The 27,996-nt window shown below is 32.4% G+C and overlaps 1 protein-coding gene across 1 annotated transcript; it reads right to left on the reverse strand.

Annotated features, from left to right (window-relative positions):
* Positions 1-16,939: 16,939 nt before the first annotated feature.
* LOC111393859 (probable inactive receptor-like protein kinase At3g56050) lies at positions 16,940-23,059 on the reverse strand. The gene is made up of 9 exons (XM_023019605.1): positions 22,620-23,059; positions 22,388-22,526; positions 21,784-21,855; positions 21,541-21,675; positions 21,315-21,413; positions 19,681-20,258; positions 19,114-19,304; positions 18,899-19,031; positions 16,940-17,769 (listed from the first exon to the last, which is right to left on the reverse strand). Exons 1-9 carry the CDS (start codon positions 22,720-22,722, stop codon positions 17,171-17,173), a joined length of 2,049 nt encoding a protein of 682 aa, XP_022875373.1. The 5' UTR covers positions 22,723-23,059; the 3' UTR covers positions 16,940-17,170.
* Positions 23,060-27,996: the final 4,937 nt, after the last annotated feature.

Consider the following 27,996-nt stretch of genomic DNA (forward strand, 5'->3'; position numbering starts at 1 on the left):
CAACAAAATTAACATGTGTGCAATAGATGTTAATTTATTTACCACGTGTGCGATCATATGGATAATCTAAACTTTAATGCATTCTAACTATTCAATTTCGGGGAGAAATATATTCGAATTGTGGTTAAAATGGATTTAATTTGTCTTGAAAAAGAAAATTATATAGATTTAATTTGTCTTGGAAAAGAAATTATATATCATAACTTTATTGATCGTCAAGAACACATGAACAAGACTAAATTATAAATAAAAAACTGAAATAGATAGCAATAGGTCTAGATTCAACATAATCATTTATATTTGATAAAAACCTTAATTTTACCGCTTTCTTAGATTAATTTAGAATAATCACAAAATCAAATTCTCTTTTATTTAAATAATTCGAAGTCCACACATCACTAATAGCCTTGAATTGAAATTTATTCCTTGTGGGATGATACTTTCAACTCATTAAATCTATTACTTGTTAACGATTTATACGTTTGCGGGTTTCGCACAAACAAGTTTTTGGCACTGATGTCGGGAAATAAAGTATTTAATTTGAGTTTATTATTTTATATAAAAATCGAAGTTTTTAATTATTTTGGCTACCTACCCTATTCTCTCTTGTGATTGGTATGCTTTTTAGTACTATTCAACAATATATGCATGATTTTGATGATGGCAAATGAGTAAATTTTTAGCAATGAGTAATCTCGACCTGGATGATGATGATATGCTTGTAGAAAGCATAATTTGTGAGCTTTGTAATGAAATGCATTATATTGGACAATGCTTGTATACGTGTACTAATCCATTTGTGCACAAGCTTTCGTGCTTAAAAAAATATTTAAGATGTCGAAAATAAGCAATTAACAATTCTGATTAATGCTACATGCCTGATGGCTAATATGTATCTAAACATCTAGATGATGATATCATTCTTAAGGGAGTTGGTCTTCCCCTATTGAATGAGGAGGCACTTGCAAAATATTATAATAAACTTGTTACATCGGATGAAAGTAAAATACGTACAAGAGATTCGTATTTTGGAACGAAATGAAAAAGCGGGAATATAATCCACTTGAAAAGGTTGAAAAGAAAGAATTACCATTGTCGGTGAATTTAGACTATGAACCGACCAATCACCTTGACGAGATATCAATTATTGAATAAGAGCATAAAGAAGATGACAAACTAATACAAACCAATCGAAGAAGTGACAGTTAATGATGATGAAATTAACGCACGCTCTTTTGACTTCATCGATTGTCCAACAATTTAATTGTGATTAAGCTCGAAGAAGAAGTCTACATAGTTGATTTCGAATCGATTGAAATAGGTAAGTTATATTACATTAAAGAAGGTAGGTCAAAATTTGGAGAATCGATGAAAAGTGGATTAAAGTCAAAAGAAACAAATTAAGCAAGTCATAAAAAGCTTTCTCTAGAATTCCATGATGTAGAACAACGAAGTTTAACTAATACCTATAAATAAATGTTTATTGGGAGGTAACACAATTTTTTTGCTTTCATTTTTTTATTTTGTTTTTTAAATATAGGATTAGTAATTTTTATTGCTTTTAGTAGTATACGGTATCTTCATCCCTATATTTTCCTTTAGGATGTGTTTGGGCTTATTATAAAGTGTTCCATGTTATTATTGATTTTCTAATTATTTTGAAGGAACGTGACACTTGAACATATTGGATAAGGGAAGATACATAGCAAGTGATCCAACACTTTCTTGCCAATCCATCCACTGCTTGTAGATTTATACTAGGGAGTACTTAGTTCCCATTTTTGCGCTTAATTTTTTATATTATTTCTTATATTTTTAGGCATTGAGAGCAATGTCTGTTATAAGTTTGGAAGTGGAAATATATCGAGTTTTTATCTATTTTTATAGTTTCATGTGCTTGTTCGAGTGAAAAAATTCAAAAAAATATTTTATTTTCGACTTTTTTTTCCCCTTTTGTGTTTGTGTGGGTTAAATAAATTTGCCACTATGATGAATATAATTGAAATTATGTGTAAGGCTATAAATTGTAAAAAAGTTGCATGTTAGGGTTGATTTATGTTTATTCATGTGAAACTTGATATTTTTTAGCACAAAATTCACATTTTGCGTCATGAAGGAATAATTTGATTCAAAATTTGAATAGGTTAAAAAAATATAGTGGGCCTTAGATGCTAAATCCAAACAACCACTAAATTATATATCCTTGAACCCAATCTAAAATAGTTTGAGAATATTTGAATTGTTATAGAGAGATATTGAAATAAATGTGGATTCTATGTGTATGTAGACCTAAAAATATAGACATTTAATAGTTCTTTAAAGCAATTATAGCCTAATTTATTGTATATTTCATTTATTAGGTAAAACTCGATGGTTGGAAATTAAATAGAAAGAAAGAAGCGAAAAACGACGAAAAATAGCTAAGTACAAAGTTGAGGACCAAATTGCAAATATTCAATGGTTGAATTGGATCATAAGATACATTTTAAAGATTGATGGGAGCCAATTTGATGCAATTAGAAGTAAAAAAAAGAATGGAATATCATCAGAATATTACCATAAATTGACTTACAATTACATGATATATCTTCCAGATTTTTAGTCAAGGATTGCGACCAATTTTTGGCATAGTAAATGTTTGAATTGGAAAATATATATCTCTAGGAAAATCGTAGCCCTTTTAGTTATCTTTTCAGCGCATTTTGAATCAACTCAATCGGATATCAGAAGACAAAGTTATGATCAAAATACTGAATGCTGTACAGAGACAAAAAAATTTGCGCGCGAGTGTAACTTTCCTTATTCGATTGGAACTCTTTTGGAAACCAATTTGGGCGTGATTTTTCACCAATTTTCGATCACTACAGATACCCAACAGGAGAATACATGAAGGGAGCTCTCATATATATCTCTTATACATAATATACTGTAATATTCATCAATTATCATCACCAAGGGAGGAGAATTTATTGTTTTTGTGAGAGAATTGAAGGGGACTTGCAAGAATTCAATCAAGTGAAGATTCAAACTTGGTATTGGACAAAGAAGAGAGAGCACAAGTGGAGATTCATTAAAAAACCATTTAAGAGATTCAAGATTTCAAGATTTATCTTCATCTTCACAATTTATCAAAAATTCGGGTTATGTCTTTCCACTTATATATGATTTCTTGTAATTTCAATATGTTAGGCTAATTTTCATATTTGCTAGGATGTGATGAATCCTTGTTTTGAATTTTGAATTTGAATAATTTAATTGACGTTAATTTGTTTAATTGTTTGGATGTTTATTATTGTTTTCATGCTTTTCAATTAATTGGCCACTAATTGAATTATTTGCAAATTTTGTTGTTAATGAGAGAGACGTTATGATCATTAGCACAAAATAATAAATATTGTGAGATTTAATAGAGAATAAAGATATACCTCTATACTTCATATGATTTTTATATGATGTTCTAGTTCGTTTAATGTATTTATCATGTTCGCATCTTTTATCGAGGGATAGGAAAGTCGCATGAGGGGAATAGATTTGATAACTATCGAGAAAGGTTTACAATTAAAATAGGAACATTGACCAAAAATCATGATTTCAAATTGTCAATTTAAATTGTTGAACTAAAAATGGATTAGTAAGGGGGATTCCATATCTTAGCAATACTTCTTGCGAATTTGATAAATTTTTACTTTGCTTTCAATTTAGTTGCCAGATTTATTATTGTTTAGATGTTCTAGTTCGTTTAATGTATTTATCATGTTCGCATCTTTTATCGAGGGATAGGAAAGTCGCATGAGGGGAATAGATTTGATAACTATCGAGAAAGGTTTTCAATTAAAATAGGAACATTGACCAAAAAGCATGATTTCAAATTGTCAATTTAAATTGTTGAACTAAAAATGGATTAGTAAGGGAGATTCCATATCTTAGCAATACTTCTTGCGAATTTGATAAATTTTTACTTTGCTTTCAATTTAGTTGCCAGATTTATTATTGTTTAGTCACAACTTGATTTTACTATTCGATTAAGGGTATTATTAATTTTAACTGGATCAAACACATAATTCTCATAGGTTAGACACTCTACACACTACATATTACTTGTTCACGATCCCGTTCACTTGCGAATAATCAAACGATCATTATGTGTGCTAAATTTTGTGTGGATTATCTAAGGCCAACAAGATGAAAAATAAGTGAAAATCCTAAGTTAGTGATTGATTTTTTAAAAATTGGTACTTGGTAAGTGACATTGCACTAATCATTGAGAAAAATGTGTCCTATTGTGAAACGTTTCTTTGTAGTCTTTTTATGACTTAAGTGACGTGTTGAGTTGCAATTAGTAAGATCGAACCAAATTAGAGAGGGTGAGAACTAATATATATATTCAATCACATATCACACATTGGGAAAATAGTTTAAAAAATAAGTTTAGGGATGTAAATCTTACAAAAGAAGAAATGATATATTTGACCATTGAGGGTCAAGATTTGAATAACTTTATGAATTTATGATGCTTGATATGAATGTTCTCTCACACACACACGTCGATTTTGCGTTGAATGATTATAAACTAATCTTAGTGATGTGATTTTGAAATAGTTCATAGTTTTAATACAAGAATTCCAATCCTGAGGCGAATGACAAACTATCTAACCATTTTCTTTAAAAATATTGTGCTTAAGTCAAAATCTATTTTGTTCGAGGACAAACAATTATTCAAGATTTGGAGTGTTTCATAAGTGTATCTGGGCCGTTAAATGATATTAATTATAATAAATTTTGATTACTTATGACTTGATTAGATTTTAATTTTATTTATTAGGTAAAACTCGAGACAAATTGGTCAAATTATAAGAAATGAATGAAAAAGGGAGGGTAAAAACGAAAGGAATTCAAAATTTGAGGACCAAAGTGTAAATATTCAATATTTAATTCGGACTATAAAATAATGATTGAAGATAATATATGATCAATTGGATACAATTTGAAGTCAAAGAGTGAAATATAGCCGAAGAATTCTCATAAATCAATTTCTAGCTGAAAAAGTTAAGTTTAGAATTTTTAGCTTCAACTTGAGACCTATTTTTCGGATAGCAAACATTCTAAATGGAGAAACTTATTTATAAGAATGGTAGCTCTTTGAGTTATCTTTCCAACGTAATTTGAATCATTTCAATCAGATATCGATAAAAGAAATTTATGACCAAAATATCGATAGTTGCTCAGGGATATCGCGATTCAAATCGGCATGCGCACCGACAATTTATGGCAATCGCTTGATACATTTTTTTAAGCAACCTGAGAGCCATTTGGCACAATGGTTTGTGGAGTTATGCCTGTGCGCGCTTTTCACCATTCAAATTCTTTTTGAACCTAAATTCAACCCGATTTTGACTTATTTCCGACTCTTATAAATATAAAACAAGGGCTACACATGAGAAAAAACCCTCTCTTACCTCTTCATACTGAATAATATCATTAAATTCATCAAGAACAAGAGGCCAATTCATTTTTTGAGAAAAGAAGATAAAGCCCTAACAAGAATTGAAGGTCAATTATATCAAGAAATTGAAAATTTCAATTTTGGAATTGAAGGTCAACATCTTTTTTATTCTTTTATGATCATGGTGATATTTTTTCATTATTATTTTTGTAATTTATTTAAAATCATGTAGGCTAGATCCATTTTTTGTATTAGATGAGATGAACCTTATTGTTTATTTGTTTTAAATTTAGGACTAGTAGTTTAATTTAATTCTTGTGTTTTTTGATTAATTTTGCATACCCATTGTATTATTTAATTTTTTGGCCACCAGTTAGATAATTCGTTGCTTGTTATAGTATTAGGAGATTCACAATAAGTCTAGAAAATTGCAAAATTATTATATATGCAATAGATATTAGGAATAATATTTATTATTTTTGCAGTCATATAGATAATTTGAAATTTAATGCGTTCTAACCATTAGCATTCGGGTTGGAAATAGATTCGAGTTGTGATTATGATAAAATTAATTTGTCTTGAAAAAGAAAGTTAATTACATTAGTTTTATTGATTGTCAACAACATATGAATAGAATTAGAGTACAAATCAAGAATTGAAATAGATAACAATAGGAGGAGTCGAAATCCAATACAACCATCCATAATTTAATAAAAACCAAACTTTTGGTTAGCATAGTGATTATTCTGATGCAAAAGATCCTTTACAAAGGCAACTGCAGATCATATTGAATTAGTACTACTATAATCGAAACATTTTTCTTATTCCAAAAGTTTGAAGAAACAAATAAATTATTTAGAGACTTAGAGAAAATATATTGGAGTTTTATTTCAAACTCCTATGATCTTACAAGTAAGATAAAGCCTCCTATTATAGAGGGGTAATTGTCATAGTGCCAAGTTGTTGCATTCACGTGCCATAATGTGCACATTGGACTTCTTTCATGTGCCATGATGTGTCTACGTTGCTATTATACAGTGCCAAGATGTGTACATGGTGCCGCCTTCGTCTATCCATGTTGTTCTCTTCATGTCCCATGATGTGCACAAGTTGTTGTCTTCATGAGCACGTATGCTGACACGAGGTTCACATAGCTTCATTAGGTGACATGATGCTGCAATGATATGCTAGGTGAAATGGAGTGCCTAAGGTGTGCATTTGGTGACATGATAGTCCTATGACATTCCTACATTTTTGCCTTGATAAACCTCAAAATGTTCTTGCATCTCTGCCATGATGCTCTTACATTGCTGTATTTATGTGCTCAAATTAATGCCATTGTGTGCCTTGATATGCAGGTTTTGCTGCCTTTCAGGTGCCCATGTTACTGATTTCATGTGCACGCATTGCTGCCTTCATGTGCACTTGTTGTTACCTTCGACTGCGCAAATAGTCGCCTTCTTACGTATATTTATTAATCTTGTACCTTTTAACAAAAGATTTTCTGCTGCGTACTCGTGAAAGTAGCCATTTGTTTTGTTGATTGTCTGAATTTGAATTCCTTTTGCTACACATAATTTTCCTTTTTAATTTGTAAAATATGCACAATATCTCACCTATAGCAAATGCATCCTCAACTTTTATCGTGTATCTCGGTTGAAGCAGAAAGACCTATAGGGGTCCCTTTAGGGATTCCAGTTCAAATCAATCCATTATAACATAATTTGCCCATTTCTTAATATTACTTGTAGGACATCTCTAATGCACAACAAATTTTTTTTTTTAAAAATCCATTCAAGGATCGTCTTTATATTTAGATAGAATTCGGTATTAGAATTTTACCTTAGCAAATTCTTCAATCTTCTTTGAGAATCTTGATCGCTAATAATCACAATCTCTTATATCCTTAATGAATCTTGATCTACCATGATCTTTTCACACCACAGCTAGTAATCCACAAGAATAAGAATGAGATATTATGATTTCTTTTTATTTCCTTCAAGATGATTAATGTTACAAGTAAATAATATAACCCAGTGTTATTAAAAGCAGCTCGGCTCGATCGATTTGACCGGTATAACTAGGAATCGGACCCAAAAATCGAGTCAATCATGTCTGATTAACCAATTATGACAAAAACCATACAAACCCACTAAACCTGACTGTTTAATCGTAAATAGGTGAACTTGTATCGATTTTACAATTTCGACCAATTTTATTTAAAAAATTTCAATGTCATTGATGGGCGACAATCAAATGCCCATAAAGGAATCATGGATGACCTTTGAACTTTTTTCAAGTTTATACTCGGATAAGCTATCAAAGCATTGATATTAGCAAAAGTATTTAAGTAGGCTAAGCTGATATACTAAACATAAGTTGGCCATTAGTTAATTGATCTAATTAATTAAACTTGGCTCATAAATAAACAACTCAATTAATTAATTTTACAATATGTTCTACACTTGTCAATTAATTAATTCTCTACGTTTTCTATGTGATTCATTAGATTCCCGATCACGATGATGAATGGTGTAAATTATCATTTTGATCTAATCAAAATAAGATAAATTTAAATCTTCTTTTTTACTTATTATTAATTCCCCTTGATTGATTAATTTTCATTCATCATTCCTAATTAACATCTAACAATGTGTCTAGGCATATAATCTCTTCGTCAATATAATTCGATCAATTACGATTTATGAAAATGTATCAATCTTTTTTTATTCGATCATATATTTTTTCCCGCTCTTAAGTCAATTATCGCTGAAACTCTTTTCAACTTATGAACTCACTTTGATTGAGTATTTCGATGTCAACTTGAACTAATAAAATGTAGGTCATTATATCTTACTATCTAAGAGTAATGAAATTTCTATTGATCATTCACAACCTTCATATATTATTGTCATATTTGATCGATGTCCTATTAGGGACTCTTGGTAGAGTAATATCCAACATCATCAAAGTATGATGGTCCTCATGTAAGGTACTATAACGACTTCAAATTTAAATGATCAATTTCACTACCAAACATTACAAATTAATAATTGACACTGAAATAGTTATCCACGTGGAATTTGTGTAACGGGTATCCAATATTTTGTCTCTTAACAAAATATCTACGCCTCCATTTAAATGTCACCGTATTTTAACTTATGAGATTAGCTACTCATTTATTAGAATAATTATTCAACTAAATAATACACCACTTATAAAAAATGCATCAATTATATTAAAAGTATTTTCATTCTAAAATCTATTAGACCTACGGCATAACATTTATAATATCATCCTTCATAATTTCTTTCTGATCGACTCGCTGTGTAAGAATTAAACAGAAGCCAACTATAGATTAAATAACTCACCACAATAGATACAGGGCCTTTCGATAGAAGAGAAGTAGAAATCATCATGAGTGAACTTTTTTCCATTCTTTTCTTTGTAGGGCTTTTTTGGAGAAGTTCTCAAGTTTTCTTGAATGTGAAAAAGAGATTTATTTATATATAATATAAATTACACTTGCCCAAAATTTTAAGATGCACGATTCAAAAATCAGATATAAAAGTTTTTTTTTTTTTTTTTTCAAAAATCAAATTTTGGAGAAATAAAATTACATTAATTGCTAGATTCAAGAACAAAATGAAAAATTAATTTTTTATTTCATAAATACGTAAATCAATTCCTAAAAAATACAAAGTTGACTCTGATACCACTGCTAAGAATTTACTTAAACATGCGTAGCAGAAATAAAAACAATTTCAATTCTCATTAGGATTCATCTTTGTATTTAGATAGGAACTGTGATAAAATTTGTACCATTTCTTAAATCTGCAAACTCCTTTGTTTTATCTTTGTTCCAGCAACTTGGATCTGATTCCCACAATTGTCCAATTGTTCAGCCTCTAATGAATCCCACATAGAGGGCAAATTACAACTTCCAGGGTTTTCTCCTCTTTTGCTAGCAAGAATTATGAGATTCTCTACAGATTGAAAACTATAGCCATGTATTTATATAAGCCCAAACGGGCTTGGCTTGGCCTGGTCCGGTCTAATATTTAATTAATCTATTTCGATCCGTGAATTAATTAATCGATTGGCCCTATAAATAACCAACCCAATTAATTAATTTATCCAACGATTGTTAAATTAATTAATTGACAAATTGCAATCTTCCAATTCTCTTTTGTGTGCGACCCATTAGGTTTCCAATCACGATCCTAACGACATGAAATATTATTTTGATCTAATCAAATTTGATAAATTAAAATACTCTTTTTAATTTATCAACAATTCACACTTGCCGTCCCAGATTGATATCTAGCAATGTATTAGGGCAACACATATGACGAAAAATGTCACGTGGTATGACAAAATGAAACTTGTTTATTTACCATGAAACTATAATCCATTCGTCAATATGATCCGATCAATTACGAGATATGGAAGTGTGTCAATCTTGATTATCGATCATATCTTTCATTCTACTAATAAGTCAATATAAGTCAAAAACTCCTTTTTGACTTATGTGCATACCTTGATCAAGGATTTCGTTATCAACTTAATTGAACGAAATGCAAATCACATCTCTTACTATCTAAGAGTAACGGATCCTCTATTGGTCATTCACAAGTTTCATATAGTTTTTGAAATACCCGAACGATGCAATATTAGCAGCCCCTGGCAGAGCAACATCCAACACCGTCAAAGCATAACTGTCTTTATATAAGGCACTATGATGACCTCAAGTCAAAGGACCGATTTCACTACCGAACGTTAGTATTGAAACCGAAAAGGTGCAAAGATAGTTTTGGAAGTATATTATGGGCAATCATAAGTCGGCAGTTTGCCAAATTCTGGCGGTAATTTTTCTTCAATTAAGTGGTGTAATAATAGGGCCATATAAAATTGAAATGTAATGCCATTTAACACATTATTATTAATTACCAAGTTATTGATAATTACTGTGTAAATCTATTTTATAAATTTCCATACCAATTCCATAATTTAAGGGATAATTAGAAGAAAATAAAGTATACATCCAAAGTGTCCAAAGAATAATGCTATTCGCAGTCCTTACTACGACAGTCGCCTTACGTGACATACGCATAGCAGATGGTTTTTTGATGTTATGTATTAAATAACCATATGTCATGCGTATATCACGTAGGGCGACTGTTGTAGTGAGCGATTACAAATAACATTACTATTGTTCAAAATATATCCTAGCAAAATTTCTATCTTGTTTTACTCTCTCTCTCTCTCTCTCTCTAACTAGATATGGATCTGGGTGGTGGTGTAAAGATTGGCAATAGACCAACGGTGATAGTTGAGGTGACGATGCCAACAAATAAGTCTGAAGCACTTGAAGAACAACAATTGCCACAAAGACTAATTAAATCTCTTAAATCTTCGACAATAAAAGTATTTCCATATGATTTGTAATTATGAACATTTCTGTTTCTAGTGTACATATCTAAGCCCTAGTATGATGTAGATTAAAATTAATTTTTTTAGTAATTGATGAAATGTGTGGATAAATTTTTTTGAATTTTATGAAATATGTAATTAAAATTAATTGTTGATTTTAACTTAAAATATTTATGAAATTATAATTTTCGCCAAACAGAGGTAAGTTTACCTTAATTGTTTAGAATTAAGTCACACAAGGTTGCTTTAATGACCTGGCAGAAAAGTGGCATGAAAAATTTGTACTTTGTTATTTGTTTTTCAATGGATTCTATATAAATAAACACAAATATACTTACAGGTAAATTACCATATTGCATATGAACTGTGAATCATTTATACTTCACCATATGTACGCAGTCTGCTTCACATGAAAAAATTACACTGAAGAAGAAAATATATGTGAAAAATGATTTTATCGATATAAGAAAATTCATGGCGGAATTGATTGTCACAAAGAATGTTATCTCTAAATGACTCTAAAAGATATCAAAATAATATTAAAAAACTACCTTGTTTTGATTATTGCAATTAACCTATTGAGTAATTAATGAAAATATAATCATTATAACATATTAACATACAATTAAGAGACTCTTTTTTTTTTTATTTCCCCCTCTTTATAGAGATATTAGTTTGGTTGTTGAAAAATGTCTTATGCAATAAATAAAAATAAATAAATTAAAAGTCACATTAATTAGTTACTATTTCATGCAAACCCCTTCAATTTTTCTTACTTCCGTTACAAATTGTGAGAGGTCAATTGCCCACTCTCTCTTTCCCTGTGTGCATAACCCTACTCTCGTTCCACTAGAAAATCACTATTTCACCCCTTATTTCAAAAAAGAATTTCTAAATTTTCCTCCAATTCACTGCCAAAATTTTGTAACAGTATATATTTGACCAAGCTTACATATTAAAATGTAACTGCTTTTGTTGTTTTGTTTCTTCCTTATGTGCTATGACACGTAATACGTATTTGGTACGCAATATTAGCCTTCAACGTAGGAGCAAATGAGAGAGGTCCCGAACTGGAAAATATTGCATTTGTGATTCAATTACAGCGAATTTAACGGCAGCGAGACGAATCCATTGAAACATTAATATCAATACAGTGGCATTGATTTCAAGAAAAATAAGGAGGGGATGATTTATGCACTTGTACATTCATCATGCTGAGAGAAAGTTTAAATCAAGGCTCGATGGAGAAGTATATAAATCACTCACTGAAATAAATAACAAAAAAAAAAAAAAGAAAGTAAAAAAAAAAAAGGATTTATTAGGGTGATTTATGACGTCCCTCTTTTCATGCTTTTGTCCTAAAGGAAGCTCATAAGTTATATCCTCCAATATACCTCAGCCACTGGATTGCTTTTTCATCAACGGTTGTGATTCCATGCAGCTAGGCACAAGGCTTAATTATAGCTCAATTGTCTTCAAAGGGATTTTATAGACGAAAACACAGAGAGTTTCCTTTGATGAAAGCAATTTTGACTGCTAAAAAACAGTTCTTGTTTCAAGCCATCTTCTCTCTCGAGAAATTTCATGGAAGGTGGAAGTGCAGATTCTCTCTCGAGAAATTTCATGGAAGGTGGAAGTGAAGATTCTCTCTCGAGAATTTTAGGAAATAACCCTCAGTTGCTTCATCCAGGCCCTCCATTAAGTGCCATAGACAGGTTCTTATGGGGTCACAACACTTTCTCTTACCAACAAAACTTCAACCCTTTGGAAAATCAACCAGCTCTCAATGGGATTTCTCATTTTCCTTCTAATGAAGTAAATCAGTTTCACAATTTTTCTTCAAATGGCACAACAAGTAATTACACCACTGGAAAGCCAAGCTTCATTGAAGGACTTCAACATGAAAAACAAACTTCGGGTGAAAATCTTTCAGTAAATGTGATACCTGCACCGGTCAATCCTGATCGGAAGGAGAAGAGAGAGAATAGTTATTCGTCCGGATATCAGATAAAAGGCCAGTGGACAGACGAAGAAGATAGGTAATATATAAAAAAAGAACATTTTGGTTTCATTACATTTATGTTTAATTTATATTTACTTTTAATTTGATTTCTAGCAGGAGACTGATTAGCTTAGTACATCAATTTGGATTGAGGAAATGGGCTGTAATAGCTGAAGAAATGGTTGGTAGAGCGGGAAAACAATGTCGCGAGCGATGGAATAATCATCTGCGTCCTCATATCAAGGTTTTATTTTTTTGGTTCACTCTAAGTTCCAGTTTCTGTTGTTTTGATAGTCACTCAAATTTTACCACTTTGGCATAATTGTGAAGTGAACTGATTTCTCCTTTCTGGATCTTCAGATTCTTGCCTAAATTTGATTCATGGCTTTTTAACATTTTTTCCCTTTTCTGGGGGGCATGTCCAAACTACTCTAGTACTAAAATTCTCTAAAAATCATGTACTTTTTTTTTTTTTTTAGTATGTTTTCAAGATATAGTCTCTGGATCTATCGACCTAGGGTTTGTGTTTGCATTTTTTTGTTCTGTGAAAACGTTTAGGGCTTGGTTTACTAATCCCAACGTTGATGCGTAGAGGTTTCAACCTCAAGAGGCAGACTTTGTCTATATACATTTTTCACGTTTCCTTTTCCTAATTTGCCTCTGTGTTGATTTTCATGTGATTGCTAAAACTTTTAACCGACAAAGTATCATATTTTCCTAGAAAAGACTTCATCTTTAACATGGGAAAAAGTTTTTATTATTTGTTTTGTTTTTTATGGTTTATTTCAGAAGGACGTTTGGACTGAAGATGAAGAGAGACGATTAATTCAAGCACATGAAAGACTTGGAAATCGATGGGCGGAGATAGCTAAGTACATTCCTGGAAGAACTGAAAATTCAATAAAGAATCACTGGAATGCCACAAAAAGGAGGCAGATTTCAAGGAGAAATATAAAGAAATTAAAGGGAGATGGAAGACAGTCAACACTACTACAAGATTACATCATAAAAATGTATTTCAGTAATGGTTCCACCTCCACTAACTCAAATTCCGGCACCAACACCACTGCAGCAAATCTGTCCAACGCCGGCACACCACTGTCTGATGATGACGACTCTACACCATTTTTCAGTTTCGAATCATGCAATGACGAAATGGATTTCATGAAAACCCTGTTTGAAAATAATCAATCCATCGATTCAATTCCAGTCGATCATTGTCAACCAATGAATCCAACTGAAGGGACATCTAAGAATACTTATAGCTTCAACAGTGATGAAAATTATAATCATCCCACCATCTTCTTCACTTCCCCGGAGATTTTACAGACAACTGATTCTCAACTGCCTGCTGTAGAATATGTGGAAAATGACTTATTCCATTCTGCTCCAAACCCTATGGGGAATAAATTTTTCCCTTCTGATAATTCAGATTTAATCATGGAATTTAATTCTAACTTTCGAAGTGTGGAGACTGAAGCTTCACAGATTTATCCTGATGAGTTGTACTTTTCATATCAATGGGATGGAGGCAATGCTGGAAATGTAAATTCAACAACAAATCTGCCAACAATTGATCAAGGTACAACCTTTGGAAGCACAATGGAGACGGATTTGATGGATATGGTCTCATCTTCTCAGCTGCCTCCTCAATTAAGTCCATACAATGGCTTCTTCTAATCTAGTTAATAATTATTATCCTATAATTATTGTGTTTTAGCTTAGTTAAACCCTCTATAACATTTTCTGCACTTTTATTACTGTTATGGTTGTGGTTTTGTGAGTTCTTGTTAATCTTAGATGCTCCTCGACTTTTCATGATATCACCTTAGGCTTCACCCCTTTCTATTTTGCTAAAAATCGGTTTTTCTGGTAGATTTGTATGAAAGTTGATGAAATGTGTAGTTAAAAAGTTAATAAAAATTGTAAATCTCATAAAATGGTTGATTAAAAACTAATTATTGATTCTGACTTTAATTTAAGTTTTTATTAACATTTTTACAAAATCAAATAATGGCTTTGTATCTATTCATGTGTATGTGTCTTGTTGTTAAAGTTATATTGGTAACACTAAGGACGTTTTATAAATCATTCTCAATTATTAAGCGGTTAACAATATTTTGTCATCACTTAAATGTATCATTAGATTATAACATTAGTTATTCTGAGTTATTAAGAAGTTAACGGTATCATGTTGTCTGTTATTTCTATACCTATTAACGATGATAACCATTGCCATATCATTTACAATCAATTATCGTCATGCTATTCGTTTTTTTTCTTTTTATCATTGTTAACGATAATAACTATTGTCATATTATTCACATTAATCAGATGTCATGACAAAATACACCGTACCAACTATAGAAAATTAAAATTTTCAAGCTAAATGGAAGGAGTAAATGATTCTTATATATATGGTGTCATTAATGTTTGTAATTACCAAATCGACGTTAGGCAAATGCTCATATCATATTGCTTTTGGAATTCTAATGTGTATTATTTTACTTTAGAAATAATGTTTATTATTTTAGACAAGATCAAAGACATTTACCGAACTAAGTTTAAAAATTACATTTATCTCGTCAAAAAATAATTATTAACTACAATTACAAATGTGTATTACGTATATCTTACCATTGAACCTAAATTGTTTTTACCATTTCTATAACACTTCTGATAATTCAGATTTAATCATGGAATTTAATTCTAACTTTCGAAGTGTGGAGACTGAAGCTTCACAGATTTATCCTGATGAGTTGTACTTTTCATATCAATGGGATGGAGGCAATGCTGGAAATGTAAATTCAACAACAAATCTGCCAACAATTGATCAAGGTACAACCTTTGGAAGCACAATGGAGACGGATTTGATGGATATGGTCTCATCTTCTCAGCTGCCTCCTCAATTAAGTCCATACAATGGCTTCTTCTAATCTAGTTAATAATTTTTTTTTCTTTCTTTCTTTTATTGTTGTAGCTTGAATTTCTCCAATGTTAACATATATCTTGTTACTTTCTAATTTTTCTTTTTTGATCCAGTTCTATCTTTTGTTCTCAACAATAATTTAGGTATTAATAATTTATATTTAACTTATTTATGACACTTTCCATTTTACGAGGCCAAATTAAATGAATAGTGTGTGGGATGAATTTTTGAAACCTTATCTCGAGTGAAAGAAGGCTTTATAGCTTGTACATCTTCTACTAACGGTAACTAGTTAGCCTGCATCGATATGTTCGTACTATATTGAAGAATGATTAAAAAAAATAAAAGATTATCAAAGACATTCACTCTGCTAACTTACAATATCGAAAACATACTTCGCGTTTAAAAAAATCAGTAAATCAAATCTCGTCTACTTCAACTTATGGATATCTTATCCCTCATTGAGAGTATCTTTCTTTTAACTTCTTCAATATCTTAAAGATATTAAAAGGCAATAAAGTAAGTGGGGAAAAAAATGCAATGGAATTGGGGAATATCATTGAAAGACGAAAGCAATTAATTAATTACGAAAGATGGGAAGGACGGGGCTAGGGTTTTGGGAACACTCACAATAATAATCTAAGCAAGGTCAACATGGCCATATGGGTTCGACGTGAATGTTTGTTGCTGGACATTAATTTATGTGGGGACATCGAATATTCGTACATATGTAAGTCACTATATGTAATATGGTTTTTTTATTTTTTCGGTTGCATCTGATGTTATGAACACCCTCAATATTGAAGAAGTTGTAGAAATATTTTTACTTGATGATGACACTTGTTCATTGTTGCTTTTTTCTTTTAACGGCGAATAAATTAAAAAGTATTTTAAAAAATAAAAGAGGTTGGACAATAATGTGAGAAATATTTTAGCTGTTGGCCATTATTTGTTTAAAACAATATTTTAAATAGTAAATTTTTGGAGAATATATGATTAAAAAGTGGGAAAAGTTTTTAATTTATATCTAAAATATTTTAGTATGTTAAAACCAACAACGAGTTTTGTTTTAGAAATAGAGAAGCTATTCACAGAAAAGATTACCGTCATAAAAATGTCACAGCATTTGAGAAGATGAACGACACATTGATTGCACAAGCCTATCTTAGTGGCGAAAATCATAGGTACAATGATAAAAAAGAAAAAAAAAATGTAGAATGCCATTATTTCTCCTCAACCTAAAATCAGATGTGACCAATTTACACAACGGATTAAATAGTAACATTGTTAAAGAGTCAAGAAACGTCGAAAAAAAAAATATTGATAAAACAAATCAAAGTATCCCACTTTTGTACGTCACCTCTTAGGTTGATTCAAGTGATGAGATCTCAAGTTCAGCCCACCAAAGAGGAGATAATTTAGGTATAACTTCATCATGTGCCAATCCCGTGATATCTTTCAACTTAGATGTAACATCTCTCATCGTTGGTCTCTGTGTAGGTTCGGGAAGAACACATTCTTTTGCAACCAGAAGCAATTTTTCTAGCTCTTGTTCTTTGAAAGATTTTAGAGTTGGATCCACCACTTCTCTCAGTGGCCTCTCTTGCCTCGAGTGGTCCAATATCCAGTCCACAACAAGACCATTACCCACTGAATATGGAAGTCTACCAGTGATTATTTCAAACAGTATTAGCCCGAAGCTGTAAACATTGCTCTCTGGGTCGACCAAGGGAGTCTCCAAGAGCTGGGTGTTTCCTGGTCCCATTTTTGTTGCTGTTACTTCATTCCAGAAGCCGAAGTCCGAAATTTTGGCTGCATAGTCTTCTGTTAGATATACGGACGAGGATTGCAGATTTTTAAGTGTCATAGGCGGTGAGAGATGGTGCATGTACTCAAGGCAATATCCTATGCCCATGGCTATGCGCAGCCGTGTTGCCCAGTCCAAGTGCTCCGATTCTTTAACTACAAAAATCCAGAGTCAAAAGGTAACTAAAGTTAATGCAGATCCAGTTTCAGCCATTACATAGATATTATTTTGTTAGAGTATAAATACTACCATATGCCATTACAGAGGAATGTTTAGAGATTCAACCATTAGCAAATGACCTGAATATTCTTCTCATTTAGACCATGAAATACTCTAGAAGACTAATCAATTATACGTGTTATGACATTTTATTGTTTTATCTTCAAACTCTTAATCAGATTGCCCTCCGGGTCTCATGTAGTTGCCCATATGTCATGTTATCTACAGGAAAGTTTCGAAGGTTTTGTGGAAATAGAAAACTTACAATATTGTTTCTTATATGTTCATATTTCTCATTTCAAGGATTTCTTTTACGCATAACTAAACCGAACTAGTTTCGAAATAATTAGACCCACTCGACACTTGTGCAGGGTTCTTTCAGGAAAATTTTGGTAACTTTAGCAAGATAAGGAATCATATTTATGTCATTAAGGGCAATTTTGTTTTTTTAACGAGTCGAATAAGTCAGCTAACAGAATATATAATCATCATCCATTATCGAGCCAAGATCAGCTGTCCCTCAAAACATTTTTGAAATCTCGGCATATCACTTCTTCTTAGCAAATAATGTGCCGGGGCATGAAAACATGTGTTGGCGTCTCTGCATTTGCTAAGAAGAGGTGATATTTCAAGATGTCAAAAAATTTATTGGGGTGACAGCCAAGGGGACAACAGATATCAACTCTCAATTACCAAGGGGATTTTTGTGAATTTCAGAAACTTCAGAACGTGTTTTGGATTTAACCCAAAACGCAGAGGGTGACTGAACATTCTTCAGCTGTGACATATAACTTGACAAGAAGCCCCCCCTTTTGGAAAGAATTTATTAACGGTCTAATTTATAAATAGAAAGAAATGAGTGGTGGATAAGTGAGGCTAGACGTGGATCTATGGAATGTATGGTTGGAAATGAAGTTTGGCCATTTATAAATGATTTATAACTTTTGCCAAACAGAGGCTTAGGTGTGAACTGCAAGAACCTGCTCCTTTTCAAGTATATCCAGCATTTAAATTAAGTCGCATATAAAGATGAACACGAGAAATTGAAGTTACAGTTGAGCTTACTGTGTAGATGTTCAAACAACGTCCCATTTGGAGCATATTCAAATACCATCATTCTTGTAAAAGGCTCCACTTCTTCACAATATCCAATAAGGTTAACAAAGTTTCTGTGATTCAGTTTTGACAGTGTGTCTATCTGAAGATAAAGAGAAACATCAAATAACAGTTACTGAAATTAATGCAAGAGAGAGTTCAAATAAATTTTTGTTTTGACATGCCTTATTTCTGAACTGGGTTTCTAAATTCTTCGACCAGTCCTTAGCTGACATCACAGTAGTAGATGTCACTGCGATCTCAACAGCACTTGAAAGGGTCCCTTTGTAAACAGTGCCATTGGACAGTGACCCAATTATATTGCTGAAATCTTCGCAAGCTGTCTCAAGTTCTGATCGGTGTAGCTTTGGCACACCTGGCACAACAACTCCCATGTAATTTCCCATAAGTAATGTCAAAGCAGTATATCAAAGTAACAACGAACAGAAGTTGATAACATGAACATGCCATCAAGCATTCCTCCTCCCAAGATAGCTATATGCCACCGAAACAAAATTATGAAAAAGAACAATGACACTCTGGAGGATGAAGGTGCCTTATAAAGATAAATAAAGCAGGAATGTTTTTCCAAAATTTTCAGGTTTAAAGGATAATTCCTAGTCAGGGTCACTGATCAGTGGGTCTGAACCAATTGATATCCTTACAGACACATTTTAAAGCGATAAATGATCTATGCAATTATTTAAGGTAAACCTGTTGTTTGTAACTTAACGAGAATGAAGAGTTGTAACCTGCTACAAACGCTTTCTGCAGCTGCCCACTTAACCCTGTTACCCAAGGTTTAACAGCAACAACCTTAATTCTGCGGAAATAAAAGAAACCAAGGACTAATACAAATATGAATAAAGAACTTCCAATTATTCCGGGCAATATAATTATCAGATGACGCTTTTGTTTAGATGTATTCTTGACAGTTAGCCTAGGAGCTGAAGCATGGGTAGACAGAGGAGCAGGAGACACCCTCTGTGGTCCGACTTTGATAGGTGGATATATGGGAGGTGCCGCAGATGCCCTTGGTGAAAGCTCTGTTGACACTGAGGGAATCAGAAACTCTGATGGCGAAGGAGACTCAGAGACTGAAGAAGGTGATATAAATGTTGATGGGGGAACTGATATAAAGGATGGCGGAGTTGTAGGAAACAAGACTGCAGGTGACGGCGACGGAAATGATGACACAGGGGATGAAGATGGTGAAGACGATATAGAACCCTCCTTATTAAGCCAATCATTCTCAGCTTTCATCGGATTTTGAGAAGTGGTCACTTGCAGCAGCTTCCGCTGACCTAAGAGTCCAGATTGCAAGGTTTTCCTGATGAAAACAGAAACTGTCAAGAGCAGACAAGCTAAAATTATAATTAGCTAAAAGTGCTCTATATTGAACATTTGTCATTTGGGTGCAGGTCATTCATAGCAGTAAGAAATTATTTTTTCTTTATTCCCATCATAAAAGCACAAGATGTGACATTCTGCCTAGTCCTCTGTTCGTTATGACAGAAGCTTATTCAGCATGTCTAAAATTGTTTTTCTTCCTGAGAATCTTATACAGATGAAATTTTGGACATAATTTGCCACAGAAAAAACAGTGCACATACTATATAAATAGGTATAATTAAGTGGTTTCATGTTTTAAACTTTCACATTCCAAAATCATCTCTATTAGAAGTGGAAAATAGGATACATTTTATAGATGTGGAATATTTCATTTACACAGAGGCTAGTGCTTTGGATAATCAATGGTTCCGTAAATCTGGATCCAAATTTAATGAACACTCCTAAATAAAATAAAATTAGAATCCAACCAGCAGTTATTGAAAAGTCCAACTTTCATGGATCAAATGCATAATAGAGGTAGTTTTTTTGTTTCTCGACGAAGGTGCTTTAGGGCCGTCAACAAAACTAACTTGTCATGAATGGAAAGAAATTGGATAAACCTTGAATTTCCTTTTTCTTTGGATTTCATTTACTAAGAGAACCACAACACTTGTAACAGTGTACAATATTGCCCAGGGTAGAAATTAAAATCATAACAGCAATCTAGAACTTTCGTGAACAGCAGTTAATGAATTTACAACAAGGTCAACTGACTATAATACTTGTTTCTATTATAATACGAATTTCTATAGTATAACTGTTTCTATACACTTACTGCTTCAATAAGTTTATCATGGATCGTGTAAGCAAGCTCTACTACAAGATACTCAGTGTATATCACCTCAATGAACACATGTACGCCTCACTTTTCCCACCAAAATGAAAATTTTAAAGAAAATAGTCAAACTAGAAAGCAAAGAAAATGTCGGAAGATAATAGAGGATTATTATTCCTTATGTTAAAACCTTCAGTGTGCAAGATTATGGACACTTACTGAACATTTGATTGCCCACGACGACTTGTCCTTAAAGCATTAGTAGTTGGATGATTTTCAGGAGGTATGCTATTTAAATACTTGTTATTATCTAGTAAGCTACAACATAAATAAAAGATTCTGTTAGCACAAGCTCATGAGTATCATAGATACAGTGGACAAACATGTTTTTGTTTTTGCTAATGCCAAAAAGAGAGAGAAGGAAAATTTTACTCAAAGGACTGACATGAACAACTTTTTGTGAAAATTTGAGGGAATTGGACCGCTAAAGTTATTGTTTCCCAAGTCTAAGACTTCCAGCTCCTCCAGTTCTCCAATTTCTTCAGGAATAGTTCCCCAAAAAGCATTATTCCGTAAGATTCTGCAGCAATGGACAGCACTTGGTTTGATATATACTGTTACTTAAGATGTAGCAAGAAAAATATCATAAGGCAAATTGAAATAATAAATGGCATGAAGATACACTCACATGGACTTCAAATGAGTAAGCCGTCTCAGTTCAGGTTCCAATTTTCCTTCGAGACAAAGATCCCTCAAATTCCTACGAAAGTATAGGCATGACAATCAAACTCACAAAGCATAATGATCATCCAATTTCATTACTTTAATGAAGCATTTTCTGATGCTAACATTTTCAAGGAGATAGATCAGGATTCGTACATAGTCCATCTTAAGTATAACTAGAGTCCAATAGCAGATGTAACTGAGCCAAAACAGATCCATATTGTGTCACCAATGCAGCTAATCAAGAATGTAAAATAACCACCAAAGTAGAACCTCATAACATCAAATTGCGAATGAGAAGCAGCAAATTATATCACTTTAACTCCCCAACAACATCAAATCATGTCATGTTTAGTCCATACATTAAATTTTGTACATTAAGATTTCCGAAATCGCATAGTCAAATTGCCATGCCTCCTATGCTTAAAAGCAATAATATCCAATCATCACAGAAAAATCACTTTTTCCTCGTCACATTCATTCAAAAAATACACTTGCACACACAGAGATGCACAAAATATCCATGCAGTCGAGAATAATGGAATCAAATAATAGGAGAATTTACTAACAAAGTGACAACTTTGCCTTTGGAGCATTTGACGCCGAACCATGAGCATGAATTTGAACCTCCAACACTGAAATCCCAACTCAACAGAGCATTAAATGGATCTTTACTCACTCTTTCTTTAAACTTCAACAACGCTATACCTGCACACCCAACTCACATTTCTTTACAAAAACCAAATAAAAACATAAAAAGAAATTTTTCCAAAATAGTACTAAAAACTGAAGAAACTGAACCTTCAGTATTGAGAGCCCAACAGAAACTTGAATTGTAACAGAACACAGCATTTGACAACATGAAGATCACCACCATCCGTTTCCATCTCAATTGCTGATCCATTTCAACATTCAAAAACTTCCACTAAATGGGATTTTGATTTAAGCAGGGAACATCTACTATTCCGTCGACAGAGAGAGGCGATGACCCAAAAAAACAATTTACTACTTCATATGCTCCACGGGAAAACAAGAAATTGCTCTAAAAAAAACGGTGACTTTAGTAGAATTTTTAAATTTGTTCTGCGAATATTCAGAGTTAAAGTAACAGAAAGAAGAATTTTACGTGAAGAGATGCGTGTGAAATTGAAAAATGCCGATGAAATGCAGCAGTCGGACCAGACTGGGACCTCGACTTGGATATCTTCTTTCCTTTGGCTTCTCTTTCTGCCTGTCATGTATGATATATATAGACTCCGTCTCCCCCGGGCATAGTAGTGTAAAGGAAATGTGCGAGGTTATCCCACACTTTGTTGGTAGTCGTAATTTGGGGGTTCGATTTCTGAGACATGAAATTGAATTTATTATATGCACAGTACACAAACAGCTCTTGTTTCCTGGTTTATTGGGACACCGCAATTTACCTCGTGAGCTCTAGAACGGGACGGTAGAGGCTCTCAAGATTGTGGTTCAACCTTTATATAGACGCTGTCTTGCAATTCTCACGTGCTAATTAATATAGTAAAATTTCATTTAATTTTTCTATTTATTTCGCCAAGGTATGAAAAATTTTATTTTTTCTAGACATGTCTGTTATCGATACTTAGTTCACTGCATTAAATAAAAATTTCAATTTATGGCTGATCGTCTTGATCAATTATGCTTAAGGAGTAGGTAAACGAACAAAGTATGGAATTTTAAAAAACATTTAGTACGTGAACTACGTCTTTCTACTTTACAAAGAATTGGGATTGATCGATCGATTTTCAGAAATTACCATCAATATATGTATAGTTATGAGTAGAAGTACAATGCAAGGTGACTTTTTGTTTGGGGCCAGCTAAATTTTTAGTTTTGAACCAATTGGTGTTGTTGGGATGTTCATTTCTGAGGTCCATGGAGTTGTCATTTCATTTTCCAATTTTCTTGTAAAACAAGTAGATGTATCTAACTTGTGACTAAATTTAGCTGCCATTTCTATTTCATAGCAAATCAAGTGGCAATGGAATTGGGCCACTTAACGGATACCACTGATTGTGACTTTTTTGAGACATAACCATTAGGCTTGCTAACGAAGTATAAGCAAATTACGAATAGAGGATGAGAATTAATCCTTTTAAACAATCTATCTTATGTGACTAATGGAAACACGAACATTATAAAAACATTGACATAGAGTCTTACCAATTTATCAATGTTATTTAAGAGGAATAAGACCGTTCTGTTCAGTCTAGAAATTTAAGAATCAACCTCAAAAGTCAAATATGGCATGTTCATAATATAGAGAAACTGATCTAAAGAACCATTGGACTGGTTGATTTACTCTTGAATAAAAAAGTTGGTCACCATTCTACCAGTTAATCAATTTTTTATTTTATTTTTTTATAAAAAAGAAATCCAATGATTTTAATGGGACATGTGTATTGCATTTGCAGGCTCAATTGAATTTTCTTTAAAGTGCGCTTCTTTTTTAAGCTACTCTACCTCCAACGACATATTAATCCTCAATTGAATTTTCTTTAAAGTGCGCTTCTTTTTTAAGCTACTCTACCTCCAACGACATATAAATCCTCTAATATATGGAAATAAAAAAAAAATTACAGTGGTTTTAAAAATAAATAAATAACTTGTGAAATGACCTCAAAAATTAGGTTACCACCCAATAACAAGTCAAAGTCACAATAACACACAATTATAATCATAATCACAAATCATATAAGGTCAGAGTCACAAATTATCGGTGACGATTACAAATTTTTTCACAATCACATTTTTTAGACCACATATTACATATTAATCACAAATTATTAATTTTATCAATCACACATTATTTATTGTTCACAAATTATTCATATTATTAATCTCCATCACCCAAATAATTGATCATAAAAGTTATTCATTCCACCCGACTCCACTCCACCACGATCGACACTACCCAAACTTCGCGCCATCTCACCATCATCAACAACCACTATCACTGCCAACAACCACCATTTGCAAACCACTAACAACCACCAACAAAAATCACCTCAAAACTATGGCTAAGTAGCGATGCAATAGCCAGATTGAATTAGAGGCAGATCAGAGGAAGAGAAGCACTGCTAAGTAGCAGCGAGCAGCGGCTAGGCAGGTCGGAGCTTCGGTGCGCACGGCATTGCGTTTCACGAGCGACGGCACGCTGTAGTGCTGGAGAAGTGGTTTGGCAACCGGAGAATCAGGAAGGTGCTGGAGAAGTCTCTGTGACTTTTTGTTTGGGTAGAAAAAAATTAGGGTTAATGAGTGGGGGGTGGGGTGGGTTGGTTGGATGGATTTTTTGAAGGAATAAAGTTAAAATCTGATTTTTGAAATAATAAGTTAAAAACTAGGACTATATGTAATTTCCTCAAAAATGTATCCAGTTGAGAATTTTAAATCTTTACAATTTCTATATGAGCAAAGCATATTATTTGGACATATTAATTATTAGTTTTTGAAGTTTTGAAATAAATAATTGGATGATAAATCTAATAAAAAAAAAGAATTTTTATTTATCTTGAATTAGTAATAATAATATTAAATAATCTATTATTGTTATATTGTTTTAAAGTTTGTTTGTATATTTAAATATTTAATTTTGACATTGATTTAATTCTGACCGAGTCTTTTGATCCTCGATCATTTATCTTTTTCGGGTCGATGTTCAATTCGATTTTCAAAATATTGCAATTTATTATAAAACAAGTGAAATTGAAACGTACAAAAAATTTAGTAGAAACCAAATTTGACACTCCATTTTTTGTTCTACAATTAATGTATTTTTTAATATCTTTTGACAAGGTTCATATACAAAATTTAGATCTAGCATCCATGGGTACCGTTACCTATTTAATTGATATGAGTACCATAGAAGTGGTACAATTTTCTCTTCAAAACAGGTAGGTTTACCATAAAAATTTTTATTTTTGAATCATTGCGAAAAGTATATTGTGTTGTGCTGTAAAATGATTTTATAATGAAATAATACAACGATCATGAAAGTTTTAAGGCAATCTCAGACAGTGATAGACCTGCATATTACTTCATTTCAAGACAAAATACATTTATTTCACGATACTTTCGAGTATATGGAGCATCACACAACTAGACGACAATGACAAACTTTATACAAAATAACTGTATTTATATACATAATTCACTTTTTTCACAGCACTTTTGATTATAAGTTAGTTTACAAAATGATCACGCAACTGGACAACTTAGTTTAGAAAAACAATGGGAGGAATCATGCAGACTTGCCCTATCAACGTTAAGGGGTATGACAAAAAGCCTTCAAAGCCTCTCTACCACTCCTATTTACCTAAACATAGTATCAATTATTTATTTATTTATTTTGACATACACATGTATTCACCGTTAAGTAACATTTATCTTTTAACCGAAGAAAGTTGCTTGGCAAGGTTCACATGGGCCCTACCCATGGTGGGGGATCTGTGAATGGGCCCCGATCATCAAGGGGCACCATTTGGCGGGGGTCTATGGCTCATGTGAATTTAGCCATATAGCAGCCTTCTTTTTAACATACAATTCTAAATCATAAGAATGATACAACAACATATAATGATGACGTATTTCACCTATATCCAATGAAACTTTCGATGTCGCACATCATTACCTAGTTGTCTTCTTTATATTGGATGAACTCGTGCATCAACTTGAAAATTATAGTTGGCCTTAAAAATGGTTGTATTACTCTGGCTTGGTTGACTCGCCCTTTTTACATGGTCAAGACCCAATACTAATCAATTGGCTTCTTTGATAGAGTCAAAGAGGTGGGTTGACATCTTTCTATATGAACTGGCCTAATGAGACATTGAAAATTGCAACTCCCATGGCGGAGTCAATTCTCTATCAATCTTAAGTCGCACCGATGCCAGCATTGAAATATTATCTAAAGTTTCAAGTTGCAAGCATAGAATAAAGCCAATACATATTACAGTGTCTTACTTGTGTAGTTCTAGATAAACAGCCAAAACAATATGCAGTATCAAGACATTGCTCATTTCCTATAGCTAACTCACTGCCTTACAATATACATTCATGGGTGATTTTAAAAGCAAAATATTGAACAGGAATATATAAATTAATATTTGAAATTAAGTGATTATTATGTTATTCCGATAAAATAAACCTGTCCGATAGAGTAATTATTCAATAGAATGAACGCGTCTTCTTAATTCAATGCACGTTCTAAAATTTTTTCTTATAAATAAGTTATTTAGAAGTAATTTTTATACAAGTATATCTTTGATCACTTTTCATAAAAAGTCGATTTTAAGTAAATTTAAAACTCAACCAAACATCCATACAAAATATTTTCCAAGGAAAATAGAAGCATTGGTCCCCAAACTATCTACTTTATCGCAGCGTCAACATCAAATGTACTTTCGTAAGACTAAGGGCAATGTGATAAGGTCAGAAGCATTTTGAACATCGGATGAATTTTGACATCAACAATCAATATTTACCAATATCTGTCAAGGTTTACCTACAGAAAATGTCCAGTGTCTTAATTTATATCCTAAGCAAACTGAGACTCCCAGAAAATGCCCAAATAATGTTTTATCGATTACACTGTTAAAGGCAGAATTGCTTAGTTCAACATCTACTATGAATTCCCAGCAAAAAAGGAAAAGGAAAAGGAAAAGTTCCCACAGTTACTCTGATCACTCAGAAAGAAAAAAATGCTCTTTTTTAAAGTTATAGATAACAGAATTATTCTTCTATGCATTTCATTAAGATGACAACAATGCAAAATAATTTGGCACATCTATATCCAGTAAACATCTATTTCTAAAAGAAGTTACGTATGCAGAGCAGTAAACCCGAGGATAAAGGGAAAAACCAAATCCATGGAGAAAGAATTAACCACCGGCGAGTGAAGTCTAGCTCTGTAAAAAGATAGGTTTTAGCGGGTGAAGCGAGCATTGTGTGCATAAGTTAAACTTTATTAGCTATTTGAGCTATTAATGCCACTGTCACTTACAATTGTATCTTTATATCCAGAAAGTACTTAACAGAAATAGAAAATGATTCAAGCCATCAACCCAAAATTTATTGGGCAATAAAACAATGATCCCAATCAAAGAACAAACAAAATTCCATCATCTTGTGCCAAAATTTTAATCGAAAGACTAGAAAA

This window comes from Olea europaea, chromosome 4 (assembly GCF_002742605.1).
Source record: "Olea europaea var. sylvestris chromosome 4, O_europaea_v1, whole genome shotgun sequence".
Classification (NCBI taxonomy): domain Eukaryota; kingdom Viridiplantae; phylum Streptophyta; class Magnoliopsida; order Lamiales; family Oleaceae; genus Olea; species Olea europaea.